Consider the following 14,650-nt stretch of genomic DNA (forward strand, 5'->3'; position numbering starts at 1 on the left):
AGAACCACTTCATACGCTCAACAGAACCACTTCATACGCTCAACAGAACCACTTCATATGCTCAACAGAACCACTTCATATGCTCAACAGAACCACTTCATATGCTCAACAGAACCACTTCATATGCTCAACAGAACCACTTCATATGCTCAACAGAACCACTTCATATGCTCAACAGAACCACTTCATATGCTCACTCACTCCAGAATGGACTTTTCTTTCTATTTATTTGAGCGAAGTTCAATTATATTCTTCTTACTATAAAATCGTATAAAATAATAGCAAGGGACTTATAAGCATCAAGTCTGCTAATTGAACAAGTCTACAGTCTATATCATAGATAACATACAGTATCTAGTCTGATAAATGAACAAGCCTACAGTCTATATCATAGCCAGATAACATACAGTATCTAGTCTGATAAATGAACAAGCCTACAGTCTATATCATAGATAACTTACAGTATCTAGTCTGATAAATGAACAAGCCTACAGTCTATATCATAGCCAGATAACATACAGTAGACCAACTCGTTCTGTTCTTCTGAAATGCATTTTCTTCATATCATGTTTCTTTCGACCTGACAAAAATAAATAATGGATTGTATATTACATTGATTTATTAGACTTTAAAATAAAAAAAAATATGTTGATATTCCAAAATCACGTATCAACAGCTTGTAGGCTATGAGATGGAGGCCTGGAGATGCTGAACGTATTTGTTAATTAGTGGTCAATTACCGTGAGACCCGGCAGTCTGACAAAATGTTACGACCACCACAACCCTAATCGTGAGAATCACAATACATATTGTTTTGTGAGGTCCCTGGCAATTCCCAGCCCCAATACATACACACTGTTACACTCTGCAGGCAGTATAAAAAGCTCTTCCATCACAATGCTGCAGCCTGTACATGACTCAATACTGCTGCAGCCTGTACATGACTCAATACTGCAGCAGCCTGTACATGACTCAATACTGCTGCAGCCTGTACATGACTCAATACTGCTGCAACCTGTACATGACTCAATACTGCTGCAACCTGTACATGACTCAATACTGCTGCAGCCTGTACATGACTCAATACTGCTGCAGCCTGTACATGACTCAATACTGCTGCAGCCTGTACATGACTCAATACTGCTGCAGCCTGTACATGACTCAATACTGCTGCAGCCTGTACATGACTCAATACTGCTGCAGCCTGTACATGACTCAATACTGCTGCAGCCTGTACATGACTCAATACTGCTGCAGCCTGTACATGACTCAATACTGCTGCAGCCTGTACATGACACAATACTGCTGCAGCCTGTACATGACACAATACTGCTGCAGCCTGTACATGACTCAATACTGCTGCAGCCTGTACATGACTCAATACTGCTGCAGCTGACTTTCCCCACTCTCTCGTTCTCTCTCTCCCCCACTCTGTCTCGTTCTCTCTCTCCCCCACTCTGTCTCGTTCTCTCTCTCCCCCACTCTGTCTCGTTCTCTCTCTCCCCCACTCTGTCTCGTTCTCTCTCTCCCCCACTCTGTCTCGTTCTCTCTCTCCCCCACTCTGTCTCGTTCTCTCTCTCCCCCACTCTGTCTCGTTCTCTCTCTCCCCCACTCTGTCTCGTTCTCTCTCTCCCCCACTCTGTCTCGTTCTCTCTCTCCCCCACTCTGTCTCGTTCTCTCTCTCTCCCCCACTCTGTCTCGTTCTCTCTCTCTCCCCCACTCTGTCTCGTTCTCTCTCTCTCCCCCACTCTGTCTCGTTCTCTCTCTCTCCCCCACTCTGTCTCGTTCTCTCTCTCTCCCCCACTCTGTCTCGTTCTCTCTCTCTCCCCCACTCTGTCTCGTTCTCTCTCTCCCCCCCCACTCTGTCTCGTTCTCTCTCTCTCCCCCCCACTCTGTCTCGTTCTCTCTCTCTCCCCCCCACTCTGTCTCGTTCTCTCTCTCTCCCCCCCACTCTGTCTCGTTCTCTCTCTCTCCCCCCCACTCTGTCTCGTTCTCTCTCTCTCCCCCCCACTCTGTCTCGTTCTCTCTCTCTCCCCCCCACTCTGTCTCGTTCTCTCTCTCTCCCCCCCACTCTGTCTCGTTCTCTCTCTCTCCCCCCCACTCTGTCTCGTTCTCTCTCTCTCCCCCCCACTCTGTCTCGTTCTCTCTCTCTCCCCCCCACTCTGTCTCGTTCTCTCTCTCTCCCCCCCACTCTGTCTCGTTCTCTCTCTCTCCCCCCCACTCTGTCTCGTTCTCTCTCTCTCCCCCCCACTCTGTCTCGTTCTCTCTCTCTCCCCCCCACTCTGTCTCGTTCTCTCTCTCTCCCCCCCACTCTGTCTCGTTCTCTCTCTCTCCCCCCCACTCTGTCTCGTTCTCTCTCTCTCCCCCCCACTCTGTCTCGTTCTCTCTCTCTCCCCCCCACTCTGTCTCGTTCTCTCTCTCTCCCCCCCACTCTGTCTCGTTCTCTCTCTCTCCCCCCCACTCTGTCTCGTTCTCTCTCTCTCCCCCCCACTCTGTCTCGTTCTCTCTCTCTCCCCCCCACTCTGTCTCGTTCTCTCTCTCTCCCCCCCACTCTGTCTCGTTCTCTCTCTCTCCCCCCCACTCTGTCTCGTTCTCTCTCTCTCCCCCCCACTCTGTCTCGTTCTCTCTCTCTCCCCCCCACTCTGTCTCGTTCTCTCTCTCTCCCCCCCACTCTGTCTCGTTCTCTCTCTCCCCCCCACTCTGTCTCGTTCTCTCTCTCCCCCCCACTCTGTCTCGTTCTCTCTCTCCCCCCACTCTGTCTCGTTCTCTCTCTCCCCCACTCTGTCTCGTTCTCTCTCTCCCCCACTCTGTCTCGTTCTCTCTCTCCCCCACTCTGTCTCGTTCTCTCTCTCCCCCACTCTGTCTCGTTCTCTCTCTCCCCCACTCTGTCTCGTTCTCTCTCTCTCCCCCACTCTGTCTCGTTCTCTCTCTCTCCCCCACTCTGTCTCGTTCTCTCTCTCTCCCCCACTCTGTCTCGTTCTCTCTCTCTCCCCCACTCTGTCTCGTTCTCTCTCTCTCCCCCACTCTGTCTCGTTCTCTCTCTCTCCCCCCACTCTGTCTCGTTCTCTCTCTCTCCCCCCCACTCTGTCTCGTTCTCTCTCTCTCCCCCCCACTCTGTCTCGTTCTCTCTCTCTCCCCCCCACTCTGTCTCGTTCTCTCTCTCTCCCCCCCACTCTGTCTCGTTCTCTCTCTCTCCCCCCCACTCTGTCTCGTTCTCTCTCTCTCCCCCCCACTCTGTCTCGTTCTCTCTCTCTCCCCCCCACTCTGTCTCGTTCTCTCTCTCTCCCCCCCACTCTGTCTCGTTCTCTCTCTCTCCCCCCCACTCTGTCTCGTTCTCTCTCTCTCCCCCCCACTCTGTCTCGTTCTCTCTCTCTCCCCCCCACTCTGTCTCGTTCTCTCTCTCTCCCCCCCACTCTGTCTCGTTCTCTCTCTCTCCCCCCCACTCTGTCTCGTTCTCTCTCTCTCCCCCCCACTCTGTCTCGTTCTCTCTCTCTCCCCCCCACTCTGTCTCGTTCTCTCTCTCTCCCCCCCACTCTGTCTCGTTCTCTCTCTCTCCCCCCCACTCTGTCTCGTTCTCTCTCTCTCCCCCCCACTCTGTCTCGTTCTCTCTCTCTCCCCCCCACTCTGTCTCGTTCTCTCTCTCTCCCCCCCACTCTGTCTCGTTCTCTCTCTCTCCCCCCCACTCTGTCTCGTTCTCTCTCTCTCCCCCCCACTCTGTCTCGTTCTCTCTCTCTCCCCCCCACTCTGTCTCGTTCTCTCTCTCTCCCCCCCACTCTGTCTCGTTCTCTCCCCCCCACTCTGTCTCGTTCTCTCCCCCCCACTCTGTCTCGTTCTCTCCCCCCCACTCTGTCTCGTTCTCTCCCCCCCACTCTGTCTCGTTCTCTCCCCCCCACTCTGTCTCGTTCTCTCCCCCCCACTCTGTCTCGTTCTCTTTCCCCACTCTGTCTCGTTCTCTTTCCCCACTCTGTCTCGTTCTCTCTCTCTCCCCCACTCGGTCTCGTTCTCTCTCTCTCCCCCACTCGGTCTCGTTCTCTCTCTCTCCCCCACTCGGTCTCGTTCTCTCTCTCTCCCCCACTCGGTCTCGTTCTCTCTCTCTCCCCCACTCGGTCTCGTTCTCTCTCTCTCCCCCACTCGGTCTCGTTCTCTCTCTCTCCCCCACTCGGTCTCGTTCTCTCTCTCTCCCCCACTCGGTCTCGTTCTCTCTCTCTCCCCCACTCTGTCTCGTTCTCTCTCTCTCCCCCACTCTGTCTCGTTCTCTCTCTCTCCCCCCACTCTGTCTCGTTCTCTCTCTCTCCCCCCACTCTGTCTCGTTCTCTCTCTCTCCCCCCACTCTGTCTCGTTCTCTCTCTCTCCCCCCACTCTGTCTCGTTCTCTCTCTCTCCCCCCACTCTGTCTCGTTCTCTCTCTCCCCCCCACTCTGTCTCGTTCTCTCTCTCCCCCCCACTCTGTCTCGTTCTCTCCCCCCCCACTCTGTCTCGTTCTCTCTCTCTCCCCCCACTCTGTCTCGTTCTCTCTCTCTCCCCCCCACTCTGTCTCGTTCTCTCTCTCTCCCCCCCACTCTGTCTCGTTCTCTCTCTCTCCCCCCCACTCTGTCTCGTTCTCTCTCTCTCCCCCCCACTCTGTCTCGTTCTCTCTCTCTCCCCCCCACTCTGTCTCGTTCTCTCTCTCTCTCTCCCCTCGCTCTATTTGCTCTGGGCTACCTGGGGCTTTTAGATAGCTGTGTATCAGGGTATTTCTATAAACTAGGTGAGCATTTCCTTGTATTGGACAACTGTGTGGAGCGGTTACAAGGTCATTGATAATAATTTGCGTATATTTTTTCTTTCATGTGAATACATTTAAGATATAAAAGGGGAACACAGATACATTCAATCAAAATCTATAAACTCTTTCTCGTGCTTAGTCTTCACCGATTTGTCAAAAATCCTGTGACATAAAACACTACCTTTCCTTACATATATGATATAATAACGGACAATCGTACTAAGCATTTAACAATTGAATGACACTTTTGAACTTGATCCTGTATAATTCTTGGTTATTGTCTGTCAGTCTTTTTATTTTTGTATGGCAATCTCGGAAGTTCATTGTAACCTCGTAACATTTCGTATCTCCCTATGTTAACGGTGAGAAACAGTTCATTGACACACATCCCCAAAAAATAATGTATGCGATTGCAAAATCAAATGCTTCTAACAGAAATAGTAACTTTAACAAGATTTTAATCAAACAAAAATGATGTTTATTTACACGGGGACGTTATCACACAACATCGGCTGGTTCAGGAACTTATTTTCTGAATGACGGTCAAGTGGTAAAGAGCTGGTGTGATACTGCATTCCATTTAACAAGGAGGTGAGGGATTAAATGTTATTCTGGAAGGATTGACATTTAACAAGGAGGTGAGGGATTAAATGTTATTCTGGAAGGATTGACATTTAACAAGGAGGTGAGGGATTAAATGTTATTCTGGAAGGATTGACATTTAACAAGGTGAGGTGAGGGATTAAATGTTATTCTGGAAGGATTGACATTTAACAAGGAGGTGAGGGATTAAATGTTATTCTGGAAGGATTGACATTTAACAAGGAGGTGAGGGATTAAATGTTATTCTGGAAGGATTGACATTTAACAAGGAGGTGAGGGATTAAATGTTATTCTGGAAGGATTGACATTTAACAAGGTGAGGTGAGGGATTAAATGTTATTCTGGAAGGATTGACATTTAACAAGGAGGTGAGGGATTAAATGTTATTCTGGAAGGATTGACATTTAACAAGGAGGTGAGGGATTAAATGTTATTCTGGAAGGATTGACATTTAACAAGGTGAGGTGAGGGATTAAATGTTATTCTGGAAGGATTGACATTTAACAAGGAGAGGTGAGGGATTAAATGTTATTCTGGAAGGATTGACATTTAACAAGGAGGTGAGGGATTAAATGTTATTCTGGAAGGATTGACATTTAACAAGGAGAGGTGAGGGATTAAATGTTATTCTGGAAGGATTGACATTTAACAAGGTGAGGTGAGGGATTAAATGTTATTCTGGAAGGATTGACATTTAACAAGGTGAGGTGAGGGATTAAATGTTATTCTGGAAGGATTGACATTTAACAAGGAGGTGAGGGATTAAATGTTATTCTGGAAGGATTGACATTTAACAAGGAGGTGAGGGATTAAATGTTATTCTGGAAGGATTGACATTTAACAAGGAGGTGAGGGATTAAATGTTATTCTGGAAGGATTGACATTTAACAAGGAGGTGAGGGATTAAATGTTATTCTGGAAGGATTGACATTTAACAAGGAGGTGAGGGATTAAATGTTATTCTGGAAGGATTGACATTTAACAAGGAGGTGAGGGATTAAATGTTATTCTGGAAGGATTGACATTTAACAAGGAGGTGAGGGATTAAATGTTATTCTGGAAGGATTGACAGAACATTTGTGGTGGGTTTCACTAACATGGATTAACTCTTTAAACTGGATTAAATCAAGGTTTATCTATTCATCTTGTTGCACCACATTTTAAACCTAGTTTTAAATTAATACTTGTTAAATTCCTTCCTCTAATCTAAATTTAGTTTTCACTTTAAACTTAGATACATTTTAATACAAACTTAAATTGGAGGTTAATTCTAAACTGCTACTTGAGGTGGTTGAACTGATTTTTAAAATGGCAGCGTATGTACCGTGGAGAGACCAAAACGACAAGTGTTCCTCAGAGAATAATTGGAGACAGGTTGAGTTTTATGATGCGTTTTCAAGGAGATACCGCTTCTCTAAGGACTCTTGTAATGCGACTGGAAAGAAAAGTTGCGGCAACCATTAAGCATGGGAGTGATATGAATGAGGCTGTACCCCACCACTACTTCAGCTCCTGGTGGCCCTACGGTTCTACGAAGCTGGATTTTTCCAGATGGCTGATGTGGATCTTTTTGGACTCGTTATTGCAGTGGAGGTACTGTAGAACTTTGGCAAGAGACAAGGAGACGACCTACCTGAGGAGACTGTGGCAGGGCCTGGCCGAGGAGACTGTGGCAGGGCCTGGCCGAGGAGACTGTGGCAGGGCCTGGCCGAGGAGACTGTGGCAGGGCCTGGCCGAGGAGACTGTGGCAGGGCCTACCCGAGGAGACTGTGGCAGGGCCTACCCGAGGAGACTGTGGCAGGGCCTACCCGAGGAGACTGTGGCAGGGCCTACCCGAGGAGACTGTGGCAGGGCCTACCCGAGGAGACTGTGGCAGGGCCTACCCGAGGAGACTGTGGCAGGGCCTACCCGAGGAGACTGTGGCATTTGTTTCCCTGAAAGAGTTTATGTTTGTGAATTCGCAGTAGCTCTTTTTGTAAATTCAGGACCTCAATCTGCAGTAGATTTTTCCCTCTCTCCAACTCCAAAAACATCAATACGAGTTTGGTTCATGTCAGTTCTGGGGGCGTTTGGCATATCTGGTGTTTTTTGTTGTTGGCGCAAGATCCAGGCACTGCTGTTTCTCCACAGCACAGGGTGTCAGCTCAACTCAGGGAAAGAAAATAAAGAAAAATACCTCATTTTTTAGTAGGCTATTTTACGTGCCCATTTTGTACTACGATTGAATTGGGGTTTATGATATGAGCAGCCTTGGTACGAATGATGATGTTATGTAACATGTTGTAACGGGACTGATAACGGTAACGTTGTAGTGAAGTAGTATTAACGTTAGTTTTAACGGGCATGATATTATGGCATCATTCATTCAATGATGCCATACGGCCAAAACAGTAGTATTGATTGGTAGACTGGAGCTATGCTACAGTTAGTCAGTGGTTACACATCTAGCTAGCTGGAATGAAGCCGGCGTGTTAATAGTAAATGTATCCTTTTTAATGTTTTAGCCAATGTCCCCCAGCTACCCAGACCGCTCTGATCAGCCTGATAGGGTGCCGTGGGTACCGCTCTGATCAGCCTGATAGGGTGCCGTGGGTACCGCTCTGATCAGCCTGATAGGGTGCCGTGGATGTCCAGCTTACACCTGTGCAAATCTTTGTGTGTGTATAGCAATGGAATTAAACATCCAACCAATTCCTCGAATCGTGTTGTTGGTCCAGGGTTGTGGGGTCCTGTCCAGAAACAACACCTGGTTCCTATTTTTCCTAGACGCTTGTGGAGATCTGAGAGAATTGGACACAAATTCCTCCAAGCCTATGAGAGAGTAAGGTGAAGATCTCACCATGTCACCAACCGCCTAGAGTCTGGACAGTAGGGGGGACTAGAGGATGTTTCTAGACAGGACATTGGTATTATGGTGTCTCAGTCAGTCTGGACAGGACATTGGTATTATGGTGTCTCAGTCAGTCTAGACAGGACATTGGTATTATGGTCTCAGTCAGTCTGGACAGGACATTGGTATTATGGTGTCTCAGTCAGTCTGGACAGTAGGGGGGACTAGAGGTTGTTTCTAGACAGGACATTGGTATTTTGGTATCTCAGTCAGTCTAGACAGGACATTGGTATTATGGTGTCTCAGTCAGTCTGGACAGTAGGGGGGACTAGAGGATGTTTCTAGACAGGACATTGGTATTATGGTGTCTCAGTCAGTCTGGACAGGACATTGGTATTATGGTGTCTCAGTCAGTCTGGACAGGACATTGGTATTATGGCGTCTCAGTCAGTCTGGACAGTAGGGGGGACTAGAGGATGTTTCTAGACAGGACATTGGTATTATGGTGTCTCAGTCAGTCTGGACAGGACATTGGTATTATGGTGTCTCAGTCAGTCTGGACAGTAGGGGGGACTAGAGGATGTTTCTAGACAGGACATTGGTATTATGGCGTCTCAGTCAGTCTGGACAGGACATTGGTATTATGGTGTCTCAGTCAGTCTGGACAGTAGGGGGGACTAGAGGTTGTTTCTAGACAGGACATTGGTATTATGGTGTCTCAGTCAGTCTGGACAGTAGGGGACTAGAGGATGTTTCTAGACAGGACATTGGTATTATGGCGTCTCAGTCAGTCTGGACAGGACATTGGTATTTTGGTATCTCAGTCAGTCTAGACAGGACATTGGTATTATGGTATCTCAGTCAGTCTAGACAGGACATTGGTATTATGGTGTCTCAGTCAGTCTGGACAGGACATTGGTATTATGGTGTCTCAGTCAGTCTGGACAGGACATTGGTATTATGGTATCTCAGTCAGTCTGGACAGGACATTGGTATTATGGTGTCTCAGTCAGTCTGGACAGGACATTGGTATTATGGTGTCTCAGTCAGTCTGGACAGTAGGGGACTAGAGGATGTTTCTAGACAGGACATTGGTATTATGGTGTCTCAGTCAGTCTGGACAGGACATTGGTATTATGGTGTCTCAGTCAGTCTGGACAGGACATTGGTATTATGGTGTCTCAGTCAGTCTGGACAGTAGGGGACTAGAGGATGTTTCTAGACAGGACATTGGTATTATGGTGTCTCAGTCAGTCTGGACAGGACATTGGTATTATGGTGTCTCAGTCAGTCTGGACAGGACATTGGTATTATGGTGTCTCAGTCAGTCTAGACAGTAGGGGGGACTAGAGGATGTTTCTAGACAGGACATTGGTATTATGGTGTCTCAGTCAGTCTTGTACTGTCTGAAATCTTAAAGGGGCGGCGCATGTTCTAGTAATATTTTTTAAAAACTAAAAAAATTGATTATTTGTTATTATAAATAACACTTTATAATATCACAAATTGTGAAAATGATGATTCCCTTTTTGTGTAAGTGCTGTTTGGAGAATAAAAAGCCTGGCATTTAATCCTGTTCAGGTGGGATGGAATTTATGGCCCACGTGACCTCACAATGTATCTAATTATAATAGACCAATAACTGTTCATCTGGGTAAGGGGGTGGGCTCAAGACCATCCTATCAGCCAATCTGGGCTGTGTATGTAAATATCTTAATGTGTTTTCTGAACGCCCACACTATCCGACTGAGCATTTTAAGGGCCAATGGAGGCTCAGGGAAATAAATTAGGTATTTTTATAAAATAATTACAGTGGTTTAACATGACAACGACTGCATGGGAGCTTCAATAGCTTTCAAATACTTGCTTCCTCTGTCCTTGGGAGAATCTCAATGACATTGTCCTTGATTCATTGCTTCCTCGTCTCCTTCAAAACCCATTGGATGAGAAGGTCAGAGGTCCCTCCCCTGTCATCTTCTTATCCAATGGGTTGTGAGGAATCATCAAAATGCAATTGAGATTCTCCTCTTCTTTCCCCCCCATTCCTCACTTCCCTCTCAAAGCTCATTGGGGGGAGAGGAAAGCCTCAGGCTCCAATACACTTACCCACACAATGCTTGAAGAGTTTACTGATTCATAAGGATTTCATTGTTTGTTATCGTCTATGCCTTTTCTGACAGAACACATTGTATTATATTATTATTATTCATTATTATTATTATTATATTATTATTATTATTATATTATTATTATTATTATATTATTATATCAACTATTAAAGCATAAAGAAATGTTGCTGTTTTATCTTTGTCATTCTTCAGCAATGTTTTAAAATGACCTATAAATGAAAGAGAAGTGAACTTACAGCGCACACAGAGTCCCGGCAACTAGCCGCGACAAAGAAACCTACGGTTTCACGTGACGTGTTTGAATGACATGGATGTGTTGTTGTTGCTAGGTGGAGTTAGGGGGTCTCGTTGTGCCTACCTACGCTTTTATTCCTGGAACGACACACGTGAAGCTGCAAGAAAATCACTTTCCATGTCTCTATTTCTATAGAAATACACATATCCGGGTTATTATGTGTATGGAGAGTGGAGGCACTTTCTATGTCTCTATTTCTATAGAAATACACATATCCGGGTTATTATGTGTATGGAGAGTGGAGGCACTTTCCATGTCTTTCAGCCTCATTGTATACTGGTATGTGTCAAGTGCCTGCGTAGCGTGTGCATGGGGGGGGGGGGTGAGTCAGTGGGTGTGGGTGGGTGCCTGGCTGTGAAGGATGGACTAGCCTGTGAATAGTCAGCTCCCATCAGTAGAGTATTGATTGTCCCTTTTTAGAGTTTTTCTTGAAGAGCCGGTCACATCGTGCCAAGAGAGGCCATTTTGACACCAGCAGAAGCAGCATCTCAAGGTCTCTACATCTCTACTGACTTAGGAAAGGGATGTTTCCCCCACGGAGTCTCTGGTAGAGTTCAGTCACATTTGCTGTGTATCTCGAGAGGTTTTCTGAGCCTAGTCTGCATCATATGAATGTGGTTTCTGACAAGAAACGGCCTAAACAAAAGACCCTAGAAAGCACCCTTTGCTCTGTGTGCAGCAGCAGTATTAGCAGAGGGATTATCTACTGTAGACAGCAGGGTGTTTTACTGCCAGGGCTCTGGAATCACTGTAGACAGCAGGGTGTTTTACTGCCAGGGCTCTGGAATCACTGTAGACAGCAGGGTGTTTTACTGCCAGGGCTCTGGAATCACTGTAGACAGCAGGGTGTTTTACTGCCAGGGCTCTGGAATCACTGTAGACAGCAGGGTGTTTTACTGCCAGGGCCCTGGAATCACTGTAGACAGCAGGGTGTTTTACTGCCAGGGCTCTGGAATCACTGTAGACAGCAGGGTACTTTAGACCAGGGCCTATAGGGTTAGTGCACTACTTTAGACCAGGGCCTATAGGGTTAGTGCACTACTTTAGACCAGGGTCTATAGGGTTAGTACACTACTTTAGACCAGGTCCTATAGGGTTAGTGCACTACTTTAGACCAGGGCCTATAGGGTTAGTACACTACTTTAGACCAGGGCCTATAGGGTTAGTGCACTACTTTAGACCAGGGCCTATAGGGTTAGTGCACTACTTTAGACCAGGGCCTATAGGGTTAGTACACTACTTTAGACCAGGGCCTATAGGGTTAGTACACTACTTTAGACCAGGGCCTATAGGGTTAGTGCACTACTTTAGACCAGGGCCTATAGGGTTAGTGCACTACTTTAGACCAGGGTCTATAGGGTTAGTGCACTACTTTAGACCAGGGCCTATAGGGTTAGTGCACTACTTTAGACCAGGGCCTATAGGGTTAGTACACTACTTTAGACCAGGACCTATAGGGTTAGTGCACTACTTTAGACCAGGGCCTATAGGGTTAGTGCACTACTTTAGACCAGGGTCTATAGGGTTAGTGCACTACTTTAGACCAGGGCCTATAGGGTTAGTGCACTACTTTAGACCAGGGCCTATAGGGTTAGTGCACTACTTTAGACCAGGACCTATAGGGTTAGTGCACTACTTTAGACCAGGGCCTATAGGGTTAGTACACTACTTTAGACCAGGTCCTATAGGGTTAGTGCACTACTTTAGACCAGGGCCTATAGGGTTAGTGCACTACTTTAGACCAGGGCCTATAGGTTTAGTGGCCTCTGGAGAGCAGAGACACACCATGACACGACACACCACACCACGACACGACACGACACACCACACCATGACACGACACGACACACCATGACACGACACGACACACCACACCATGACACGACACGACACACCACACCATGACACGACACGACACACCACACCATGACACGACACGACACACCACACCATGACACGACACACCACACCATGACACGACACACCACACCATGACACGACACGACACACCACACCATGACACGACACGACACACCACACCATGACACGACACGACACACCACACCATGACACGACACGACACACCACACCATGACACGACACACCACACCATGACACGACACACCACACCATGACACGACACACCACACCATGACACGACACACCACACCATGACACGACACACCACACCATGACACGACACACCACACCATGACACGACACACCACACCATGACACGACACACCACACCATGACACGACACACCACACCATGACACGACACGACACACCATGACACGACACACCACACCATGACACGACACACCACACCATGACACGACACACCACACCATGACACGACACACCACACCCCGACACGACACACCACACTCCTACACGACACACCACACCCCTACACGACACACCACACCCCTACACGACACACCACACCCCTACACGACACACCACACCCCTACACGACACGACACACCACGACACGACACACCACGACACGACACACCACACCATGGCACACCACTACACTACACGACACACCACACCATGACACACCATGGCACACCACTACACACCACGACACACCACTACACGACACACCATGGCACACCACTACACACCACGACACACCACTACACTACACACCATGACACGACACACCACACCACTACACTACACGACACACCATGACACGACACACCACACCACTACACTACACGACACACCATGACACACCACACCACTACACTACACACCACACCATGACACACCACACCACTACACTACACGACACACCACACCATGACACACCACACCACTACACTACACGACACACCACACCATGACACACCACACCACTACACACCACACCATGACACACCACTACACTACACGACACACCACACCATGACACACCACACCACTACACTACACGACACACCACACTCCGACACACCACTACACAACACGCCATGACACACGACACACCACTACACAACACGCCATGACACACGACACGAGCAGACCTCTCAGTCTAGAAACAGTCTTCCTGCTAAGCAGCACTTTCATCTCTGTGCTGCTTGTTCTCTGGTCATGTTGCAGTCTTTCTCTGACTGTTAGGAGTCAACAACAGACATCACACACACACACACACACACACACACACACACACACACAAACCCAAACACAAACAAACAAACTAACTTCGGGTATCATAACATGTGTTTTGTCGATTTTCCTTTTATTCCTTTCCATGTGAACAACGTGAAGAATTGTAATGATTGACGGAACAACGCGGTTACTATTTAATGATGAACTCCAGTCAACACATTGTTAAAGTCCTCACCTTCATGTGCAAAACACACTCACACACACCTCTCTCTCTCCTTCTGCTGTAGTTGTCCTCGGTGCTAGAGCAGCGGGACCCGTCAGGCTCTAGTGATGACCTCACCACGGTGCGGAACCACACCGATCAGATGCTGTGCCTCCTGGCTGAAGAGCGTCCGGGGGAAAAGGGCGAGGGCCCCCCCGGGACGTTAACTTCCGCCAACGTCCCGCCGGTGGGACCCATCCTGGACCTGATGGTGACTGAGAACGTCCTGGAACGCGTGGTGCAGTGGCACCTGCGACGCGGATTAGACCTTGACAGCCAGGGGGCGCTACTCAAGTTGTTTGAGATGCTGATAGGCCAGTCTCAGCAGCCTTTGCTCCAACACAAGGCGGTGCTGCAGCCTCTACTGGGTCTACTAGGGGCCTGTGCTGAGCCCCAGCTGGGCTGCCACCCTTCTCTGGAGAACAGTCTGGTACTGCTGCTCAACCAGGTGGGTAGAACCGTGGAACAGAGCATCCTCTCTCGTAGGGATCTGTAGAAGCACCATTCCATACCCATCTAGTTACATGGGCTCTGATACAATACGTTTTTAGTTTTGAAACGATTCCGTATCTGTAAAGCACTTTGACAACTGCTGGTGGAAAAAGGGGCTTTATAAAATACTTTTGATTGGAAGCGGTGTGG

The 14,650-nt window shown here is 48.0% G+C and overlaps 1 protein-coding gene across 1 annotated transcript in view; it reads left to right on the forward strand.

Moving 5' to 3' along the window:
* Positions 1 to 14,650, forward strand: part of LOC129820812 (FHF complex subunit HOOK interacting protein 1B-like) — a gene marked incomplete in the record, with an annotated part of 81,671 nt that overhangs the window by 30,985 nt on the left and 36,036 nt on the right. The window contains 1 exon segment of the mRNA XM_055877796.1: positions 14,034 to 14,456. Within this exon segment, the coding sequence (XP_055733771.1) occupies positions 14,034 to 14,456 (423 nt within the window).

Source organism: Salvelinus fontinalis, chromosome 23 (genome assembly GCF_029448725.1).
Source record: "Salvelinus fontinalis isolate EN_2023a chromosome 23, ASM2944872v1, whole genome shotgun sequence".
NCBI lineage: Eukaryota > Metazoa > Chordata > Actinopteri > Salmoniformes > Salmonidae > Salvelinus > Salvelinus fontinalis.